This window comes from Coenobita brevimanus, chromosome 94, assembly GCF_032717465.1.
Source record: "Coenobita brevimanus isolate Jiangsu-jjx chromosome 94, ASM3271746v2, whole genome shotgun sequence".
Lineage (NCBI taxonomy): Eukaryota > Metazoa > Arthropoda > Malacostraca > Decapoda > Coenobitidae > Coenobita > Coenobita brevimanus.
In genome coordinates this window covers 42,476,157-42,497,034 of record NC_137047.1, presented here as the reverse complement: position 1 = coordinate 42,497,034, position 20,878 = coordinate 42,476,157, and the positions used below count along the sequence as shown (strand labels likewise).

General features: G+C 41.1%; 2 protein-coding genes across 2 annotated transcripts in view; one reads left to right on the top strand and one right to left on the bottom strand.

Moving 5' to 3' along the window:
• Positions 1–12,583, top strand: part of LOC145412822 (cytochrome P450 2L1-like) — a 30,933-nt gene extending 18,350 nt beyond the window's left edge. The window contains exons 7-10 of the mRNA XM_080282610.1: positions 254–431; positions 4,332–4,449; positions 7,420–7,564; positions 12,399–12,583. Of these exons, the coding sequence (XP_080138736.1) occupies positions 254–431; positions 4,332–4,449; positions 7,420–7,564; positions 12,399–12,583 (626 nt within the window). The remainder of the gene's footprint in view (positions 1–253; positions 432–4,331; positions 4,450–7,419; positions 7,565–12,398) is intronic.
• Positions 12,584–13,858: 1,275 nt separating this feature from the next.
• The window catches only part of LOC145412900 (carboxylic ester hydrolase-like), an 84,124-nt gene continuing 77,104 nt past the window's right edge, over positions 13,859–20,878 (bottom strand). The window contains exons 11-12 of the mRNA XM_080282697.1: positions 19,876–19,994; positions 13,859–14,171 (exon numbers count right to left, since the gene is read on the bottom strand). Coding sequence (XP_080138823.1) covers positions 13,859–14,171; positions 19,876–19,994 — 432 coding nt within the window. The remainder of the gene's footprint in view (positions 14,172–19,875; positions 19,995–20,878) is intronic.

The window sequence follows — 20,878 nt, the reverse complement described above, 5'->3', positions numbered from 1 at the left end:
CATTAAATCTAGAGAGTTTTTAAAAGATAATTTTACCATTCATCATGCTTTTTATATTGCAACATTCCATATATTATTCTACTTCACCTGTCATACTTTACCTAGTGACTCCACGAGGGACGTTATCCACAAGAGACATTTTATTAGATAAATAACTACTTGTTCAATCCCAGGCATACCTAGGATACATCTCACAGTAGACGAAATTCAAAAAGTTTATTAAATATCTGAACTATAATTTGATAATTTACAGAAAGAGACCTGGTTTTCATCTTGATCGACTTGTTTTCGGCGGGCAGCAGCACGACAGTGGACACGTTGAAGTTCCTCTTCTATTACCTGGCTGCCAATCCAGGTGTGCAGACTAAGATGCAGGCAGAGATAGACAAGGAGCTGCATGGTGTTTTAGCCACATTAGAGGATCGTGCCAGGTCAGGTCACTGTTTACTCATTAGACTAACTTTCTGGTCGCTCTTCACCCCACATCCCAAGCAGATAGAAAGTCAGACCCCTTTCACACATTCCCTAATTAGATCTAGAACTGCTATGATTTCGAAACGTAGGGAGATCGTCAGGAAGTTCGACAGAGTTCAGTACGGTTCGTTGCAGTGCGGGAGGAACCGTAGCCATCAGAAAAATTTTTGGCCATGCTCGAAAATTTAACTTCAGTTGCTGACTAAAAACGATCGTAGCAGTTCGTAAGTTAATCGTAGGTGGATCGTAGCAGTTCGTAGGACTTCGTGGGTGGTTCATGCCTCTTCATAAAGGATAGTAGAGTCCAAAATTATGCCAATTTCCTACAATTCATTCACCAACGAACTGCTACGATATCGTCACGATTTTGTATCCTTCCTGGTGAGATAAAAAAAGTGTTCCACGATCTGCTGTGATGCTGGTACTATTTGTTAACACTTACCCGCGAACCTTCCTGAACTGTTAGGATTTCAACTCATGGTCAGTCAAGAATTGTCATGATTCGGCTAAGATCTGCTAAGAACCACAGTGATCATTGTACGAACTGCTATGAACAGCACGTGTGCCATCATGATCACGTGGCGACACTGGCCGTATAGAAAATTTCTGAAGGTGGTGACATCCTCTCAGGCCAGTTCATTCATCAGGTGCTCATATTGGCCAAAGCTAGGTCTTCTAAGAAGTCAAGGTTTTGTCCAAATATATCTGTTCTTCTTCTGGTTTTCTTTTTGGGCCAAGTCAACAAAATGTACAAAACAGCATCAACTTCTGCTCATTCTCATTCAATGGCACATTCCAACTTCAGCAATGCCTTGCCCCGGCTTGACAATGACAGGTTCATAGCTTCTGTAATCACAAGTATCCAGAACAGGAGTATCCACGTCATTGTTAACAGGTGAGTTGACAGAACATGAATGAGAAACCCTGAAAATGGGCTGTCTTTATAAGATCCATGATCAAAAATTCATAACAAGATGTTACAAATCTTTGTGTTCATGGAAAAACAGAGCAGTTCTTGATAAGGCTTGATGATTCGTAGCAAATCGTGAGGTGTCTTAGGTAATTCGTAGATAAATCATGGTGGTTCAGCATGAGTTTGGCATGGTTCGTGGAGGAGTTGTAGGTGATTCGTAAGTACAGCGTAACAGTTCGTAGCTAATGCGTAGCCAATTCGTTGGTGATGACGTCACAATCGAACGTCCAAAAACCGTCAAGAATTTCAGTTTGGGAGAGTTCAGTGCCTTCTCATGAACAGTTTGGGAATCTGTGAAAGGGATATCACTTTATACCGGTGGGGCATAGTTTCTGATCATTCTCTGTACCCCACATCCCGGACAGAAAGCCGCTGTATACTTGTGGGGCATAGATTCTGCTCGCCACATACCTCACATCCAAGACAGATAGAAAGTCACTTTCTGTATTGAAGATGTGGAAGGAAAATTTGAATTTGTAAGAAATTAAGTAAATGCTTTGAGCATTTTAACTTTCACCTGTATTTGTTATGGATACAGTTGCGAGTCAACGTTTCCAGGCACAGACAGCAGGGTTTGACACTTCGTATTAAAGATGTTAAAGGCAAATATTAAGGAAAAAAAAAAACTGCCATTAGCTATATAATTTTCACTTGTATTTGTTGTGGATACATTTCAAAATTAACATTTCTTCTCACCTTCTAGTCTTACCTTTGTTTGAATGGAAGGCGCAGCCAGGGTATTGGGCCTATTCAATTCCTGGTGCATAGTGTTAACGTGGTAATCTGAATCTTGTTGGGATACACGAGGAACAGTTGGAGATGATACTGTTGTCTTGCCATTTATAAGAAGCTTCGACATACCAATAAGTCTGTTTTCTGCATAATCCCTGACCATGATTTCCTGTCTGTCTAGGATGTAGAGAGTAAGCAGAAACACTTTTACGTATGAGGTATACTCCTGAGACAATTTCTGCTTGCCCCAAACCCTGGTTGCTACTTCCTCTCAAACAAGGGTAGGATTAGAGGATGAGCATAAATGTTGATTTGGAAATATATCCCCACCAAATACAGGTGAAAACTAGAGAACACTCAGAGAGCGCATACCTCCCTCAATGCAATTGCCATTAAAGAGGATCCGCATTCGGATCCGTGGAGATAAGACTCGGATCGGTATCCACCCCAAAATTTAGTAAATTCTTTCTTGACCCACGGCCCACCCTTCCACAAAATTCCATTGAAATTCATTGAAAACTTTTGGTGATATTGTGCAGGATACTCTGGATCAGGATCCGTCCCCAAAATTAATCAGTTCTCCCATGGCCCATGGCTCACCGTTCCACAAAATTTCATTGAAATTCATTGAGAACATTTGGAGATATAGTCTGGACAGACAGACAAACAGATGAAACTGCCATGGACAGAGCACTTGCTGGATGGTTCCCCCCTTCTTCTTCTTTCTCTTCTCCCTTTCTTCCCCCCTTTCTTGTGCCCCCTCTTCCCCCCTTCTTACCCCTCTTTCTCCCCTCTTTCCCCCCTCTTCCCTCCACCCTCTTCCCCCTCCCCTCATCCTCCCCCTCTTCTTTCCCCCCTTCCACCCCTTTTCCTCCTCCCCTCCTTTCCTCTTCCCCCCCTCCCGTCTTCCCCCTCTCTTTCCCCCTTGCCGGATGGATCCTATTGACTGTTTAGTTTTCACCTAGGTGTGGCGGGCAGTAGAGCGCTTGCCAGATGGATCCGATTGTGTCTGCTTAGTTTTCAGCGGCGTGTAAGCAGTCACTTGGCTAAATTTTTTGTGATTCATTGCGAAGCAAAGGACGGGTTTAGGAAGTTAAAAATTCCATTGCCACGTGTGTCAGACGTTTCTCTTCCATAAAAAAAAAAAAAAAAAGAAAAAAAAAAAAAAACGATTTTCAAAATTTGAAATAAACGGGCCGTGTCCCGACGATTTCCGGACCAACGGCCATTGAGAGGTTTCAACCCCCACCCAGACCAGGGCCTTCGACCGATTTTGAGGAAAAACAATAGGCTTGCAAGGTTTTTGGATATCTACCTTCTGATTTTTTTTTTTTTTTTTTTCAGAACGATCGGCTCAAAATTGTGACCTGCAGACACTCAGACAAACAGACGGACAAATATATGGAACTGACCAACATGCTTGCCTAATCTTTCGATTCCGGCAAGCAACAAACATAGGTGAATACGTAATCTCCTCGAACTTCGTTGGCAAAGATAATTATATAACTCATAGTGGTTTTTTTCTCCCATGATATTTTTCTTTGACATCATTAATATGACGTGTCACCACTATGCCGTCTGTGTCTGGAAACATTGACTCACTATTGTATCTGTATCAAGAACAGGGTAAGTTAAAGAGCTCACAGCATTTATTTATTTTCGTACACATTAATATCTTCCTTCCGCATCTATGATACAGAAATGGAGAAGTGTTAACATAGGGTTGTGAAAGGTAGACTGAAAAAGACTTGGGACAAGGTCAAAGAGAGTGACTTCAGGAATAAGGGAGGGTGCCATACATAGAGTAACGTGGAAAGCCGCTATTAGGTGACCAAGGCCGATGCCTTCAAGCGTGTTGGAACCTTTACAAACGATTATGCTATTCTATCTTTAATAGAGAGTTGTCTTTTGACTTTGTTCTAGCTGCCACCAGATGTTATTTTCAACAGAGAGACACTTCGCAATGAAGGACTTAGATATTCAGTTCAATAATCCTCCCGGTATAACTACTCAAGTATTTATAAAGGTTTTATAAAGGTGTCTGCTGGAGGCCTGAGCGAATAATACGTCATCTGACGGAAGCGGGGAATTAATAAAGCATTATTTAAATTATCACTAACTTTCTCAGTGGTACTATGTGTTTGTGTTGCAGGCTGCCCTACACTGAAGCCGTCATCCACGAGGTGCTCCGCATGTCTTCCCTGGCAGCTACTGGAGTTCAGCATATGGTTATCAAGGACATCCAGTTGGGCGGCTACAGCATCCCTAAAGTAAGTCACATTAAGCCATAAGTTTACCCTGCACTTCTTAGTTATGTGTCAGAATCTGAACTCGACAGATGGTTGCCCAAGGACCAGTAGTACTCCTGCCTGCAGTACACCTTCACCTATCACCACTCCGGCTATAATACTCACCATCCAAAATAAATGCATACCATGGATGTATCATTCAGGTCCGGTGTGGTGGTGTTAGAGGGAGTGCTTTTATGATGGTGCTGGGTCGTGTGGAAGGTGAGACAAGACTACTATACTATACTATATACCTAGGCTGCTTCCCCGAAGGAGAGGGAGTTAGCCGAGACAGGACGACACACTCCCCATTTACTCATCCATTCAAACACATTCATTCGCATCTCAGCCCCAAAGGGGAGAAGGGACAGATCCTCACCGCACCACACCGCACAAGGGTCAACTGCGCAGTGTAATCAGTGACATCTGCAGCAGGGCCCAACACAGAGCTGGTTTACCCCTGCCACATAATAGACCCATCCCCTTCCCCGCACCTGACCTGACTAGCTGATCAGACCAAATGCGAGAGAATATCCCCTCAGGGATGCGTCATCATTCATTCATTCACAATTTCTCTCCATTTATTTATGTCACGCACAGCCACTCTTCCTTGCTCAACAGACATCCCTCTCGCATCCAGCGCTCTCTTCACACTGTCCATCCATCCTATTCGTGGTCTCCCTCTCAGCCTTACACCTCTCACATCAGCACTAGTTGTCTTTTTCACCAATCGCTCATTATCCATTCTCTCCATATGCCCAAACCATCGCAACACCCTCTGCTCAACTCCACCAGCCATCTCCCGAACAACTCCAGATAATCAAAGAGTTCTCTGCCTCACCCTGCGATCGAAGCTGTCTGCCTATCTATCTATCTATTGTTAGACGCCTTAATCCCGTAAGGGGTGGCCACAAACAAATCGCTTCCACGTCGCCCTGTCCTCCACCATTTTGCTGCCCACTCCCCAGCCCATACACCCGTCTCTCATATACTTCTCCACTCCACCCTTCCATCTCATCCTCGGTCTTCTCCTCACTCTCCTCCCACCCTCCATCTCAGTCACATACACTTTCCTCGTTAGACTATCGCTCTTCATCCCCTCTACATAACCAAACCACCTCAGTGTATTTCTCCTAACACTTTCTATCACATCCACATCCACACCACAACGTTCTTTCATTTCCTCATTTGTCAGTCTGTCTCTCCATGTAACTCCACCTGCTCCTCTCAGATTACACATTTCCACTGCTCTCACTCTTGACTTGTGTCCATCCAACAAGGTCGAAGCTTCGCTTCCATACGTTAGAGTTGGTATAACAAATCTGTCATGCAGCGACTTTTTGACTTCCATGCTCACTTCCCTGTTTCTTATCACTGCTTTCAAAGAACCAGCAACTTTTGTCCCCTGTTGTACCCTTTCAAGCACTTCATCCTCCAAACTTCCATCCTTATTTATCACACTACCCAAGTACTTAACTGCACTATCATTTTTCATTTGCTCATTATCCAACTTCTCTCATATAACCTCCCTAGTACGACAACGACTACTACTACTACTGCTGCTGCTACTACCTCTACTACAACTACTACTACAACTACCATAATAATAATAATAATAATAATAATAACAATAATAATAATAATAATAATAATAATAATAATAATTACTGTAATAATATGGATAATTACTATAATACTAATATTAATACTACTAATAACCAACACTATAAAATAGGGAGACCCACGTTCACTCATTATCCAGACAGAAGTATATTCATTTATATGGAGTGTATTACCTCGTATGGTTTTCTCAGGAACATCAAAAGGCATACTCTGGAGGCAAAACAATATATGAATCTGGGTCTAGTGGTTACAATCGGAGAGAAGGCCTTGCATTGGTTTAATCCTAAAGAGGTCACTGGAGATTTTTGGATCTTGTATTGCCACCATGTGAAGTAGGTAAGGTTGTAAAATAGCAAACCCTTGTTATAACGAACCCCGATATGGCGGATGTACAGTGGACTAAGGTACTCTGTCCTGAGGCCCCTACACCCTGAACAATGGCTGTTACCGTTTTAGCTTTCTCTTCATATAAGGTTTCGCAGACTGTTGCAACCAGAGGTGGGCACCGCAAACGAAAATTCACTTCCGCGACGCAAATCTGCAAACTAAGAAAAATTGCCTTCCGCAACCACAAATACACAAAATTGTTGTAGTTGGCAGTTCCCAAATGCAAACCATTTTTATCTCTTTCATTGTCCTGGCATCAACTTCATTTTATTGTGTATACCATTAGAGGATTATTACCTGTCCCCCACCCCGGAGGGGATCGGGAACGGGTATTGTTTTCACTCGGTTTGTCTGTCTGTTTGTTTGTTTTGTCTGTCTGCCTGTCTGTTAGCAACTTTATGCAACAACTACTGGTGCGATTTTGACTAAAATTACAGGGATGATGAGCTATGACCTGCTCACCTGATTATATTTTGGGCCAAATTGGACCCAGGCCCAGGCTGTAGGCCCAAAAAATGAAAAAAAGAAGAAGTTTTTTTTGCCATAAATCCTTTCAATTTCGTCATGTCGACATGAAATCAAACCCTAAAAGTGCAACTTTCAAATCTGCATCCTATAACATTTCTCATTACATCAGGGGGGTCACCCCTGAGCTAGTTCTCAGTCTTCCCTGTTTCCTCATTCCTTGCTCTCAGATCCGCGCCTCACAGATCATTGAGTTGGAAAAAGATGCCAGGATGAGTAATGATAATTCTGATGACATTCCATTCATCTTTTAATGTCAGGATAGTGATGACATTCTGTTCATTAATTTCATCAGTCACTGTTACAGGATGGATAATGGTGAATATGATATTCTGTTCAACTTTTAATGCCAGGATGACATATAAAGATCGCCCTAACCTTCTTTTCATTTTTTTCCCCATTCAATTATTGTCACAGGGCAGCATTCTCAGCGCAGTAGCAGCGTCTATCCACCACGACCCCCGCTATTGGAAGGACCCACACCGATTCCTGCCTGAACGCTGGATTGATGAGGACGGACACTTTACCAGCAAGAAGGAAGGATTTTTACCCTTCAGCGTTGGTAAGTGTGTGTGTGTGTGTGTGTGTGTGTGTGTGTGTGTGTGTGTGTGTGTGTGTGTGTGTGTGTGTGTGTGTGTGTGTGTGTGTTTTGAATAGCTCTCTGTCTGTATCTGGCACCGTATACTCTAAATGTGTGTGTGTGTGTGTGTGTGTGTGTGTGTGTTTTGAATAGCTCTCTGTCTGTATCTGGCACCGTATACTCTAAATGTGTGTGTGTGTGTGTGTGTGTGTGTGTGTGTGTGTGTGTGTGTGTGTGTGTTTTGTATAGCTCTCTGTCTGTATCTGGCACCGTATACTCTAAATGTGTGTGTGTGTGTGTGTGTGTGTGTGTGTGTGTGTGTGTGTGTGTGTGTGTGTGTGCGTGTGTGTGTGTGTGTGTGTGTGTGTGTGTGTGTGTGTGTGTGTGTGTGTGTGTGTGTGTGTGTGTGTGTAGTATACCTTTCTCTCTCTACCTGACACTGCATACTCTAAGGGGCAGTTTCGGCAAAATGACCCAGATATTTCGTGTCGCAAAAATACTGTGCCGATTACCACTGCTACACCACCATATTGTTTGATAATAAGAGAACACCTTTTACCCATCTGTAGCCAAATACCTTCATCCCTGAGAACATCACCCAGCCCTCCTTCCATCCCGCACACCCTCATACTTCTACCTCTCTACCCATTCCCTCCACCTCAGTCCTTGTCTCCCTCTCCCACCACCTCATTCTCGGTCTCCCTCTCCCAACACCTCATTCTCGGTCTCCCTCTCCTCATTGATATGGAAGTTCCTGCAGCGTCGAACATTGGACCCATATTCACCTTGCACTAAGGAGATGGTTTGGCCATCTGGAGAGCACGGAGAATGAGAGACTGACTGCAAGCGTGTATGTGTGTGTGTGTGTGTGTGTGTGTGTGTGTGTGTGTGTGTGTGTGTGTGTGTGTGTGTGAGAGAGAGAGAGAGAGAGAGAGAGAGAGAGAGAGAGAGAGAGAGAGAGAGCAACGATGAAATGGAGCTCAAAGGAGTACATAGGAAAGCAAACAGCAACAGACCTGTTGGTCTTTTCGTGGCTGTTTGGTACAGGGAGGGTTATAATCAACAAAACTGTTCTATCAGCTAAAGACAAGGATAGAAGAGCAGGCAGCCTTCCACCCTTACCCACAAACCCTCCAGCCGAAGCCGGCAGGAAATAGTGAGAAGGACCACCATGCAGCATGGAAAAGCTGTCATGGAAATTTCATAGGAAAAAAGGAAAGGAAATGTTATTTTACACTATCTACCTGAAAAGGAGAGAAACATTAAGTCAGCAATATTAGTGGATGTTGTTCTTCGGATGAATCATCCAGACTCTGAATAAGAAAAAAAAAAAAACGATCACCACAGAAATGTGTCTAAGAAGTGAACCTGCCTAGTTGGGGGTTATGTGAGTCACCTTTCCAAGCAATTTTTAAAGGTTAGTACTATATGACAGTTGACTACATTTGAGGCCAGTTTGTTCTTATATTACAACACTGTTGAAGAAGAAATGCTCAGTTGCATGTGACTGAAATCGTTTGCCGATAATTTTATGCTCATTAACTGTAGTATAGTTGGAACGATCAACTGCGATGCACTTAATGATGGCCGTATTATCATGTCCACTGAATATTTTGAATACTTGAAGTGAATCTCCTCGTAACCTGCTTTTAGTAAGAGTAAAGAGATTCAGGGCTTCAAAACGCTCCTCATTTGATTTATTTCTCAATCTAGGTATCATCTTCGTCACCCTTCTCTGTACTCTCTCGAGTTTCTCCATATCTCTTATATTACACTGACCAGAACTGAAAGCAATGCTGTAAGTGCGACCGTACTAAGGAATTACACAAAGCAAGGATGATATTTTTGGATTCATATTCGAATGCTCAACCTATGTGTACAACCAATTTATTGGATTTTTTTTTTTTTATCAACTTTTGTTCACTGATTGCTTGGTTTCAAATCAATACCCGCCCCCGCCCCGGAAGGGCTTGGGGACGGGTATTGTTTTCACTCGGTTTGTCTGTTTGTTTGTTTGTTTATTTGGCTGTGTGTGTGTCTGTCTGTCTGTTAACAACTTTACGCGAAAATTACCACTGTTATTTTGGCTATACTTACAGGGATAATGGGCTATGACCTTCTGATCACCTGACTGAATTTTGGGCCAAATTGAGCCAAGGCCCAGGCTATAAGGCCCCCCCCCCCAAAAAAAAAAAAACGGGGACGGGTAAAAATCGTTTTGTTCCTCATAACTTCTTTCATATTCGTTGTATCTACATGAAATCAAAACCTAAAGGTACAACTTACAAATCTGCATCCTATAACATGCCTCATTACATCAAGGGGGTCGACCCTCAGTTAGCAGTAGAAGGGTCAGTGTCAGGTGGGTCTGGCCTAAAACTGCAAATGGGCATAAACTCATAAATTTTCACCCTATTTATTCCAAATTTAATATGTGACATCTTTGACTAGACATCCTTTTGTGTTTGTACGTCAGGACGGGTTTGCTGTGCCTTGGGACCATTTCTTGTTTATTATTGAAGTCTTTTTCATGGTTTACCCGACCAAGTTGGACATTATTCATGCTATATAACTGGCCCTTACATTTTTACTGCCAGTGTTTAGCACTTTACATTTATTAATACTGAAATCCACTTGCTAAGGTTGGGTTCAATTAAACAGTTGATTAAGAGATCTCTAAATTGCCTGACTCTGCAGTGCTGTATCTGCTCTATTGCCTATTTTTAGTGTCATCGGCAAATTTAAAAATCTTACAGAATAATCCTTCATCAATATCATTCATGTATATTAAGAGAAGGAAAGGGCCTAGCACTGAATCCTGTGGCACTCCACTTGTAATGTTTATCCAGTCCGATTTTTTTCCCATATATTACAACTCTGCTTACGTCCGGTGAGCCAGTCTTCGATTCACCCTAGCACAGTGCCACTTAAGCCATGCACCTTTAGCTTCTGAAGGAGTCTTGTGTGTGGAACTTTGTCAAAAGCCTTTTGAAAATCAAAATAACGACGAACAGATCTAGCCTTTTCATACATGTTCAATATATCGTTGTAAAAGTCCAGCAGATTCCTAAGGCAGGAGCGATTATTCTGAAAACCAGGTTACTAACCTTTGATGAGATTATTTGTTTCTAAATGTTTCACAGACTTTTCTCGGTAATAGTCTCAAGCAATTTGCAAACCACTGACGTTAAACTAAATGGGCGGTAGTTTTCTGATTGTGCTCTGTAGCGTTTTCTGAATATCGGGGTTATTTTTGCAAGCTTCCATTCTCGTGGCAGACAAAGGCATTGAATGAGTCATTCTCTTGCACCATTAATAAGCGCGGAGATATTTTGTCAGGTCTCAGTGTTTAATTCTCCTTTACTATGCTAACAGCAAGTAGTACATTGCTTTCATTAACTGTACTGTCATTAATTATGATACCCTCTTGTGTAGGAACTGGAGAAACTGCAGGAATGGTATGTGTACTTTCTGTTGTTAATACTGACGCGAAGTAAGTATCAAGATTTTTTGCCATTTTAGTTTCATCATCATTTGCTCTCTGTTATCTGGTGGGATGTAGTAGAGAGATTTATGAGGGAGGGGTGTGCGAGTTGGAGAAAGGGCAGCCAAATGGCAGAGGACGGAGCGAATTGGAGGCGATTTGTTTGTGGCCACGCCTTACGGGTTCGGGCGTCCAGCAATAGACTGAGAGATAAATAGACCAATGAGTTCAAAAGTTCTAGCAGAAAAAGGTATAGTGTTTATATTGCCAATAGGATCAGTGGATAGGGAGCTTGTGAGTATACATAAGTGTTCTGGACTACGTTAGCTTCACTTCTGGCCCTAGCACCTAGAATGTGGCAAAATGAGGTTAACTGTTACAGACTTTTTTCTCATTAGTAGCACCTTCTGTCTCGCACTGTTTGGCCTATTCTGACCTAAGCTGTGCATTTTGTGACAGAAACGTTTGTGCCGTTTCATAAAGCATGAACTGGTAGTTCCAGGATGACTAATGAGAACCAGTTGGGTAGATCAGTCTTGTACAATGAAAGAGTCAAAATATCCATATATTTTCTAATCTATGAAACAAATGTGACTCCAATGACAAGATTTAAAGAGGGGAATTTGGAGATGACTTCCTATTAGAGATGACTCACTTTTCTCGATCCTATCATTGATATGTTTTTTTTTTTTTTTTTTTTTTTATGTGTCCGACTCAGGGCATAGGCTTCACAGCCTGCTATCAAGGCCCAGCAGTCCTCCTACATACCATACACCTCTACATGTCACCACTTCGGCGCTAACACCCACCGTCCATATTGAATACATGCTAGGGCTGTCTCATATAGGACTGGTGTATTGGTATTAGCGGGGGTATTTTTACGACATGTCGGCGGGTCTTCTGGTAGATCAGTAAAGCCTGATTTAATGAAATTCAAATCCTTAAACTGTTCCCTGCCCCAGCCGGGATTCGAACCTGGGTCCGTCAGGACTGCAGGCCACCTCTCTACCGATTCTCAATTTTTAGTGATATTTTAGTCACTGTTTTTAGTGGCCTTTCGTTTTCTATTTTTAGCGATCTTTCTCTGTTTTTAGTGTTTTTAATTCGCAATTTCTAGTGTGTTTTATCTGTTTTTAGTGGTCTTTCGATCTCTATATTTGTGATCTTTCATTCTTTGTTTTTGTGGTCTTTCGTTCTCTATTTCTGTGGTCTTTCGTTCTCTGTTTTTAGTGGTATTTCTTTCTCTGTTTTTAGAGTTTTTTCTCTCTCTTACTTTTTTGATGGCCTTTCTCTGTTGTTTGGAAACGTGACTTTTTTTTGTTTCTACCACAGGGAAGCGCAACTGCCTGGGTGAGGCTCTGGCCCGGATGGAACTGTTCATTTTCACAACGACGGTGTTCCAGAGCCTCAGCGTCGCCGCACCGCCAGGCAAGACCGTCAACCCTGGCCATGACCCCAGCAGGCCAATGTTCCACTCACCGATCACCCAAGACGTCCTTTTTACTGTCCGCGAGTGATCCTCTTATCCCAAGGATGGCCAGACTTTTCAACTCAGCGATTTATTTTGAAGACAGAAAATCTTTTGCGATCTACCGTACTACACGATCATCATACGTATGTATTAATATTCGGCAAAACTAGGGGAAAAAAGGGAAAAAAGCATAACTGTTGTTTCATATATTAAAAATTGATGTTTTCAAACTAAAAGTTACCATAGACTAAAGATGTCTTTTACTAACCTTATTGTGAATTGATGCATGACACTACATATCGTGTGATAACTTACTGAAAGAGGGTTAATAATTACTGAGGCACAAATGAGGATAGTATTTTAAATGTTCTTTTGTCAGACGGCTTCTGTATCTTGACTTGATTATCATCATCTGAGAAAAGGCTTTTTCGCAGAGGTAAGTTGACCCACAACCGAAGAGCTGTTGATCTTATTCCTGCGTACTGTTCTTCATAGAGTAGATTAAATAAATATATATATATATATATATATATATATATATATATATATATATATATATATATATATATATATATATATATATATATATATATTCATGAGTCCTTTCTTTCAGAGGAATATGAGATTGGAACATTAATATTTCCTCAAAAACTGTCGTGTTTAAACTGAACATAAAGGAGATAGCTCCAGAAATTCCTTCAGTGTCAACTTCAGCCAATGGAAATGACAAAAAATTTAAGACTTGCTCCTGCTGCTTTATATCCTTAAATCACCTCTCTTGTTCTCCCCAGAGATTTTGTATTTCTGTACAGAAAGTATCACATGTGCAGCTACTTTCACCACAAGTTTCTACAGCTGTTTCTAAATGGTAGAAGTTCGTCAAATTTCTCTTTTCCAGCTGCGATTATAGAAACTGATATTGATTTGAAAATATTTAAGGAACTAATTCGATAAGTTTAATCCTTCCCCCGAAGCTCAAGACTGAATGCTCTGCAGTGAGCTGTTAAATATGTCAAAAAGCTAATTTTATCAACCATGATGCAACATGCAGCTGAGATGTTCTTTCTCCAAGTGATTCTCCCCGATTTCCTCGTTCGCTGTTGCCATGAGGGGCTTCAGAGATGTTGACTGGGACTTGACTTGTGCACGAGCTGTGGGGGGGTCTCTTACCCTGCTCTGCCCTCTCCCCTCTCCTTGGGTCGCTGTCGCTGCCTCAACTAATTTTGCAAGGCTCGTTTGCTTCTACTATTGCTTCTTCCTTCCCTTTCTCCTATCCTCGCCACAGTGGAAGCCTTCTAATGATGCTACTAGTCCCCACCCTTTATGCCATCTTGGGCTGAACTGTTGCCTCCCCATGCGTTTGCTGTGCTTGGCGTCCCGTGTATTCCCTGTTTCCCTCCATCTGGGACAGGATGTTGTTCCCTGTGGTGGGCAACACGCTTCTTTGGTGGAAGGGTTGGAGTAAGATGGGCGGCCCAGTGTGGCCCCGCTGGGCAAATCGTTTGACCTTGCGTTGGCCAGAGTCAGCCTTAGCTAAGGTCAAGTGGGGACTGTTTGGTGGGCACCGCATTGGTCCACGGCTGCCATTCCACCCTAAGCAGTGCCCGTGTATACCTCCTCCACTACCCGCGGGGCTGTTGGGTGAGTTTTGACCCAATATCAGCCTTCCCTCTTTGGGTTCCATGGGGGTTGGGAGGTGGAGATGTGGAGTCTACCTTTTTTTATTTATATGGATAATTTTGTTTCTTCTGGCTCGACCCCAGTGGCGACCTAGGACTCCCTTTTGATCGTGGCCTCGACTTCCTCCCCTGCTTCTACACGTTCGTTTACCCTAACTAACCCATCCTCCTCGCCTCCTGTGTCTTGCACTCCTCTTGCTCCTGTTTTCTCTGCCTCAGTCAGTTCCTCTTCCTACCTTCCTCCTCCTCCTCCTGTCTCTGTTCCTCCTGTGTTCTCTGTCTCCCTTCTCTGACCTCGTCCTTCTTCCTACGTTCCTGCCTCTTTCCTCACATCTTCATTCGATCCGCAGATTTGGACGAAATATTTCAATATTATTTTCTGTCTGTTGTTGGCCTGAAACAGGGTTGTGTCATGCCTCCAGGGTTGTTCAACCTGGATGGGGTTATAAATGAGATATAAGAGTAGGGCAGTGGACGTTGGAGTGGCCTTAATGTGAGAGGGCAACGTTTGGAAACTTACTGCTCTGTTGTTTGAAAAGGATACTGTTTTGTTGAGTGAGGATAAAGAGGAACTGCAAGGCTTGGTGAATAAGTTTGGGAGAGTATGTATAAAACTGAATCTAGTGGTAAAGTTGTGGTCTCTGAGAGAAATGTAGTCACTGAATGCACACTGAGGCTGGACAGTGAGGAAATGGAAAATGTGAGTGCATTTAAGTACTTGGGTAGTGTGATGTGTAAGGATGATGGTTTATAGGATGAAGTGCTTGAAAGGGTACAAGGAAGAAGAGTTGCTGGTTCATTCAAAGCTGTGATGAGGAATAGGAAAGTGAGCACGAAAATAAAGAAAATTCGTTGCTTGATAGTATTTTGATAACTAACGTATAGAAGCGAAGCTTGAACCTTGTTGGAAGGACACAAATCAAACGTGTGAGCAGTGTAAATGAGTTATTTGAGGGAAACATATGGAGTTATATGGAGAGACAGACTGACAAATGAGGAAGTGAAGGAGCGTTGTGATGTGGATGTGGATGAGATTGAAAGCTTTAGAAAAGAAATACATTGAGGTGGTTTGGCCATATGGAGAGGATGGACAGTGAGAGACTAAAGAGGAGGCTGTATGTGAGTTATGTGTAAGGGGGAAGAGGGAGGGGAAGACCGAGGATGAGATGGAGGGTTGGAGTGGAGAGGTATATGAGAGAGGAGGGGAATAAGTTTGAGGGGAGGGCAGCGAAATGGCAGGGGTCAGAGTGATATGGAGGCGATTTGTTTTTCGCCACTCCTTCCGGGATTAAAGCGTCTGGATATAGAGAGATAGGAATCAATGTACTCATTTAAAATTCAGGGTTAATCTAAATATCTTGGATCTTGTCTAATGGTGAAATAAATTCTAATACATATTTTGCTTTCTTCTGCAATGATAAATTAAATAATCACTATTACTTAATACTTCATCATAAAGGCGTATTGGTTAATGAGAAACACTAGCCTACACAGTGCCAAATGATTACATAGTACATTACTAATACACGCACAGTCTTCCCACGAGGGGCAGGGTGACGCAAGATTTTTTTGTAATATGTCGTTGGAGATGAAAGATGAGGAAAACACTGTTGAATGAATATGATTAGTAATAACATTCCATTCACCTATCATCAATGCTTTATGACCCTATAAGGACCGTCGTCGGGGCCTAGGCTAGACTACTAGTGCCAGTATTTACTTCTAAAGTGCTCACACCTTGGTAAACATGATATAAACACTAAACCCCTACCATCAGTCGGATATAAACCCTACTGCGCCACGTCTTGTTGGAGAAATAAAGGCTTCTCAGGCTACAAAACATCTGGCTTGTCACTTAGTGCAAAGAACTAGGGCAGGACTACATAATGTGAATGGATGGTGGAATCCCCAACCCGGCAAATACTCGTTTTACTCTAACTTGGCCCAGATTTTAGTCCTTTTGTAGCTTACATGACGCTATAGATGTACATTTTATAGCTCTACGTTCTTTTCATAGCTCTTTTTCGTGACTAATATAATATTTTAGTGCTAATCTATTACAGGAACTCAGCATTGAAGATGTGGGGGGGGGGGTGATAGCAATCTTAGGCCAAGTTAGAGTAAAAACGTTATAGCAGTGGTAAAGGCTGATGAAAACTACAGTATCATCATCGTTATCATTATCTAGAAACTAGGTCGACCAAAACATGTAAGCAAGAACACTAAAATAAAATTTATTGGGTACAATGGGTGACTATTACCCCTGAACAGCAAAACACACTTCGCTAATTTATATCCACTAAACAAGAAAAAAGGAAAACACAAAAGCAGGAACACTAACTTCTCTTTATTATAATGGGCGACAGTGAATTACTTACAATATAATAGCTTTCGACAATTACTGCCCACCAAATATGAAACTAAATACCCGATTCGTGTGAAATACTCGCATCATCATCAAATTGTGCTAAACGCAACGGATATAATGGGAATTTATCGATAGGTTTCTGCATATCTGGTCATATTGAAAGCTTGACAGTTGAAACTGATACATAACGTTAGTGAATAACTTACAGGAAAAATGAAATGGTAATCTGTATACTCGTAGGTAATAAGTTACAGTTGTTCATAATATAAAGCACAGAAAGAGCATAATTTTCTCACTGACTGTAATGCAGACGTTTCGTATATGTATACATGAAACCATTTGATAAATGCAACTGCAAGCCACACACCACAAAACTATAGAGTATGATAATCAATATTTCTACAGGCCTACATGGCATATACATTCTCTACCTTTTATCTTCAACGGTGAATAAGCTAGATAAAGGAAATGGAGACATGGCAGAGGAAATCGATAATACAGAATAATTAAAATATCAACAACCTTGATACATAACTATATCCCCTGCCAAAACTTATCCATAGTAATACATAACTTGCATAGTGCTCATATTCATAGTGACACACAGAGAACATTCTCTTCTATGTTTGTATCCACACTGTTTCATGGTTAACAGATTTTCTCCCTGATTTGCCATATACTTGTATTGACAGCGATACATAGCGTGCACCTTTTGTGCCTGGTTCTTATTCACGGTAATCCATACCCAACACGTTCTATAGGTTATGTTTACAGTGATTCGTAACACATTCTTTACCTGGTACGCATCCGCAGTGACGCATAGATACATTGCCTCTTCCGGGTTTACCGTAACCTCACAGTTATTCATTCTCTACCACAGCGATACATAGCAGACATTATATTTTCTACCAAGTTTGTATATCCAGCACTGAATTTGTGTACGTGAAGAAACTTATCACATACAATCGGATAATTTTAGCTTCTGGAGAGGCATTCCAAACCGAATAGGTAAAATTCAGCACCCATTAGGCCTCCTGTTGTGAAAGGTGTTTCCAAAATTGAATAAAATAGTCTAAATCTAACCCACCACCAGGCACCTTGTCCCGTCAGCCCCGCCTCCTTCCTGAAGCCATGGCCCCGCCACTCTCCACCTACCCTCTGGCCAATGGGTAAAGAGGGGCGGGGCCTGAGAGACAAGCTGGCTGGCGGAGGGTACAGCAAGAATAAGCTTAAAATTTACGTCACGGTGCTAAAGTACTGAAGGAGCTAAAGTCTTCAGTATGTTTTCGTACATTTTTTTGCCGTTATTGTTTCTGTTTTCCCATTACTGTTGCTGTTTCTTGCCATTATTACCATTATTATTTTTGCCATTGTTATTATTATTATTATTATTATTATTATTATTATTTTATGCCATCATTTACTGTTTATTACTATTGTTATCCTTTTTCACAAAATTATTACACTTTTTTCCAATATTATTACTATTTTTAACTTATTACTATTTTGTCATTATTATTACTATTTCTGCCATTATTATTACTATTTTATCTATTACCATTTTTAACTTATTACTATTTTGCCATATTTATTACTATTTTTAACTTATTATTTACTATTTCTACCATTATTATTACCGTACTATTATTGACATTATTACTGTTGTTGACCTATTACTTTTCTGCCATTATTATTACTACGTTTTTATTATTTTTGTCATTATTATTATTATTTTTGTCATTACTATTCCTATTTTTTGCCAGTTTTATTAGTATTTTTTGCAATTATGTACCATTTTTGGCATAATTATTATTACAAGTTTTTTCCATTATTACTAGTATTTTTGCCATAATTTTTATATTTTGTCATTATTTTTGCAAGCTTGGCTTAAATGATCTGAAGGAAACGGATTATACACTGATTGGCCCTAAAATTGATCTCTGCATCTTCAGTACTGGATTGTGACAACAGATTAACGCGAAAATATGATGCTGGTCATGAGGAAATGCTATGGAGTGAATGTGAGGCCATAACATTGTTTTCTGTCACTGGGGAACGTGGAATATATTATAGAAGGTTGAATCTCATTGCCAAGTTAAGGTGAAAAAGAAACTACAGTATAATTGCCTGGAGGTGTCAAGAATAAACCAAACAAGGGAATTCGTCAACGGCGCACTAAGGAACCAGCTGAGGGAGGGGTAAAGAAATGGACATGGCAAGCAAAAGATTTTTTTTTTATAATGTAAGGAAGAAATAACCAATGGCTAGAAGCAGGAGAAATTGTTCCTTCCCCCCTCCGTAAAAAAAAAAAAAAAAAAAAAAAAGCCAAATTCAAGATACGTTCATTTTGAGATGCCTGGCCACACTTTATTTAAAAGACCGGAGGTCATAGGCAGAAGGGAATACAGAGAGAAGAAGACGGTTCTGGGGTTGACCAGTTGCATACATGAAGGACTGGGATTAGCAGTTAACTCTTTCATTGGAGAGCTAGCAGACGTTTGGTACACGCTTGTTGTAATGAAGGAGGAATCCATCAGGCGGTTCAGAGGAGCAGTGACCATTGATGTAGCTATAGAAAATAAAGATGCAACAATGTGACGAAGAGAAAGGGGTGGAAAGGAGTCAGCAAGAGGAGGCGAGCTGTGATGGAAATCCTTTGACTCCACCCTGATGAAAAGACCTGTATGTGGGGAGCGCTCCACATGGGCGAAGAAAACCCCCGTATTAAGTCAACAGCTGAACAGGGGTAAGAAAGACACGGAGTCAGAATGGGTGGGATGACCTGCTAATTTGGGTAACAGTGAGACTGACTCGGGAAAATTCTCGTACACCTTGTGAAAATGAGTGTTGCAGGAGTAGTGGTTTGAGTGTAATGAAGGTTTATTTCAAAATATTTTCGAAGAATGAAAGTTGTTGACGAGGGGAGGTAAAAAAAAAAAAAAAAAAAGGCATTAGAGACAAAAGAAAAGTTGACAGTATGAGTTTGATCTATGGTAGGGGATGGGGACAGGCCGTGGAATTATACCCTGTTAAAACGCGTGTTATAGGTTCAATTACTCGAGTGTAGCAAAGGTGCATTCTAAAGGTATTCTACAACAAAAAGGTAAGCTAGCACTGCTCTCTGTTACCTTGGGTCTTGCGACTCAGGTGGAAGCACGTCATCGGATAAAATGGGTTCTCACACACACACACACACACACACACACACACACACACACACACACACACACACACACACACACACACACACACACTCAGAGGTCATTGTGGTGGTGGTGGCCGGGGTCTGACTGGGCACTGTCGACCTCGCTGTGCTGGGCTGGATGAAGGGGTTGTCTCCTATATATCACTTTATCGGGGTGTAGCAGCAGGTTTGTCCTGGTAAGAAGGCTCTCCAGGAAAGCCCGGGTCTGAAATAAATCACAACCATCATCATCATCATCAGGAAAATCCATGTCAGAAATAAATCATCACCATCATCATCATTATCATCACCATCAGGAAACAACGTGTGAAATAAATCATGTCTGAAATAAATCATTATCATCATCATCATCATCATCATCATCATCACCACCAGGAAAAAAACGTGTTTGAAATAAATCATCACGCCTAAAATAAATCATCATCATCATTAGAAAAACCCTCTCTCAGAAAATCATCATCACTGTCAGGAAAACACGTGTCTGAAGATTATCATCAGGAAAAAAACATGTCTTTAATAAATCCTTATCATCATCATCATCATCATTGTTAAAGAATCCTTTTCTTAGATCAAACATCACCATCATCATCAGGGAAACCCATCTCATATAAACCATCTCTTCATCATAATCATCATCAGGGAAACCCATGTCATTAAAAACCACCACCTTCATCATCATCATCATCATCATCATGATCATCATGATCATCAGGAAAACATCTCATATAAACCATCATCATCATCATCATTAGGGAAAAGAAAACATTTCTGAAATAAATCATCATTATCAAGAAAACCCAAGTCTCAGATAAATTATAATTATCATCATCATTATCGTCATCAGAAAAAAACTTGTCTGAAGTAAATCATCAAGGAAAGCCATGACTCAGAAAAATTATCACCATCATTATCATCATCATCATCACCATCATTATCATTAGGAATACCCCTGTCTGAAATGAATCATCATGAGTAAGAGGGGTCACCTAGACCTGATTAACTCCAATGTTCTAATGTAGTCTTTTTACTCTAACTTGGTCTAAAACTACCATTTCTCTATCTTTAATTCAAAAATGTTACAACAGAGTA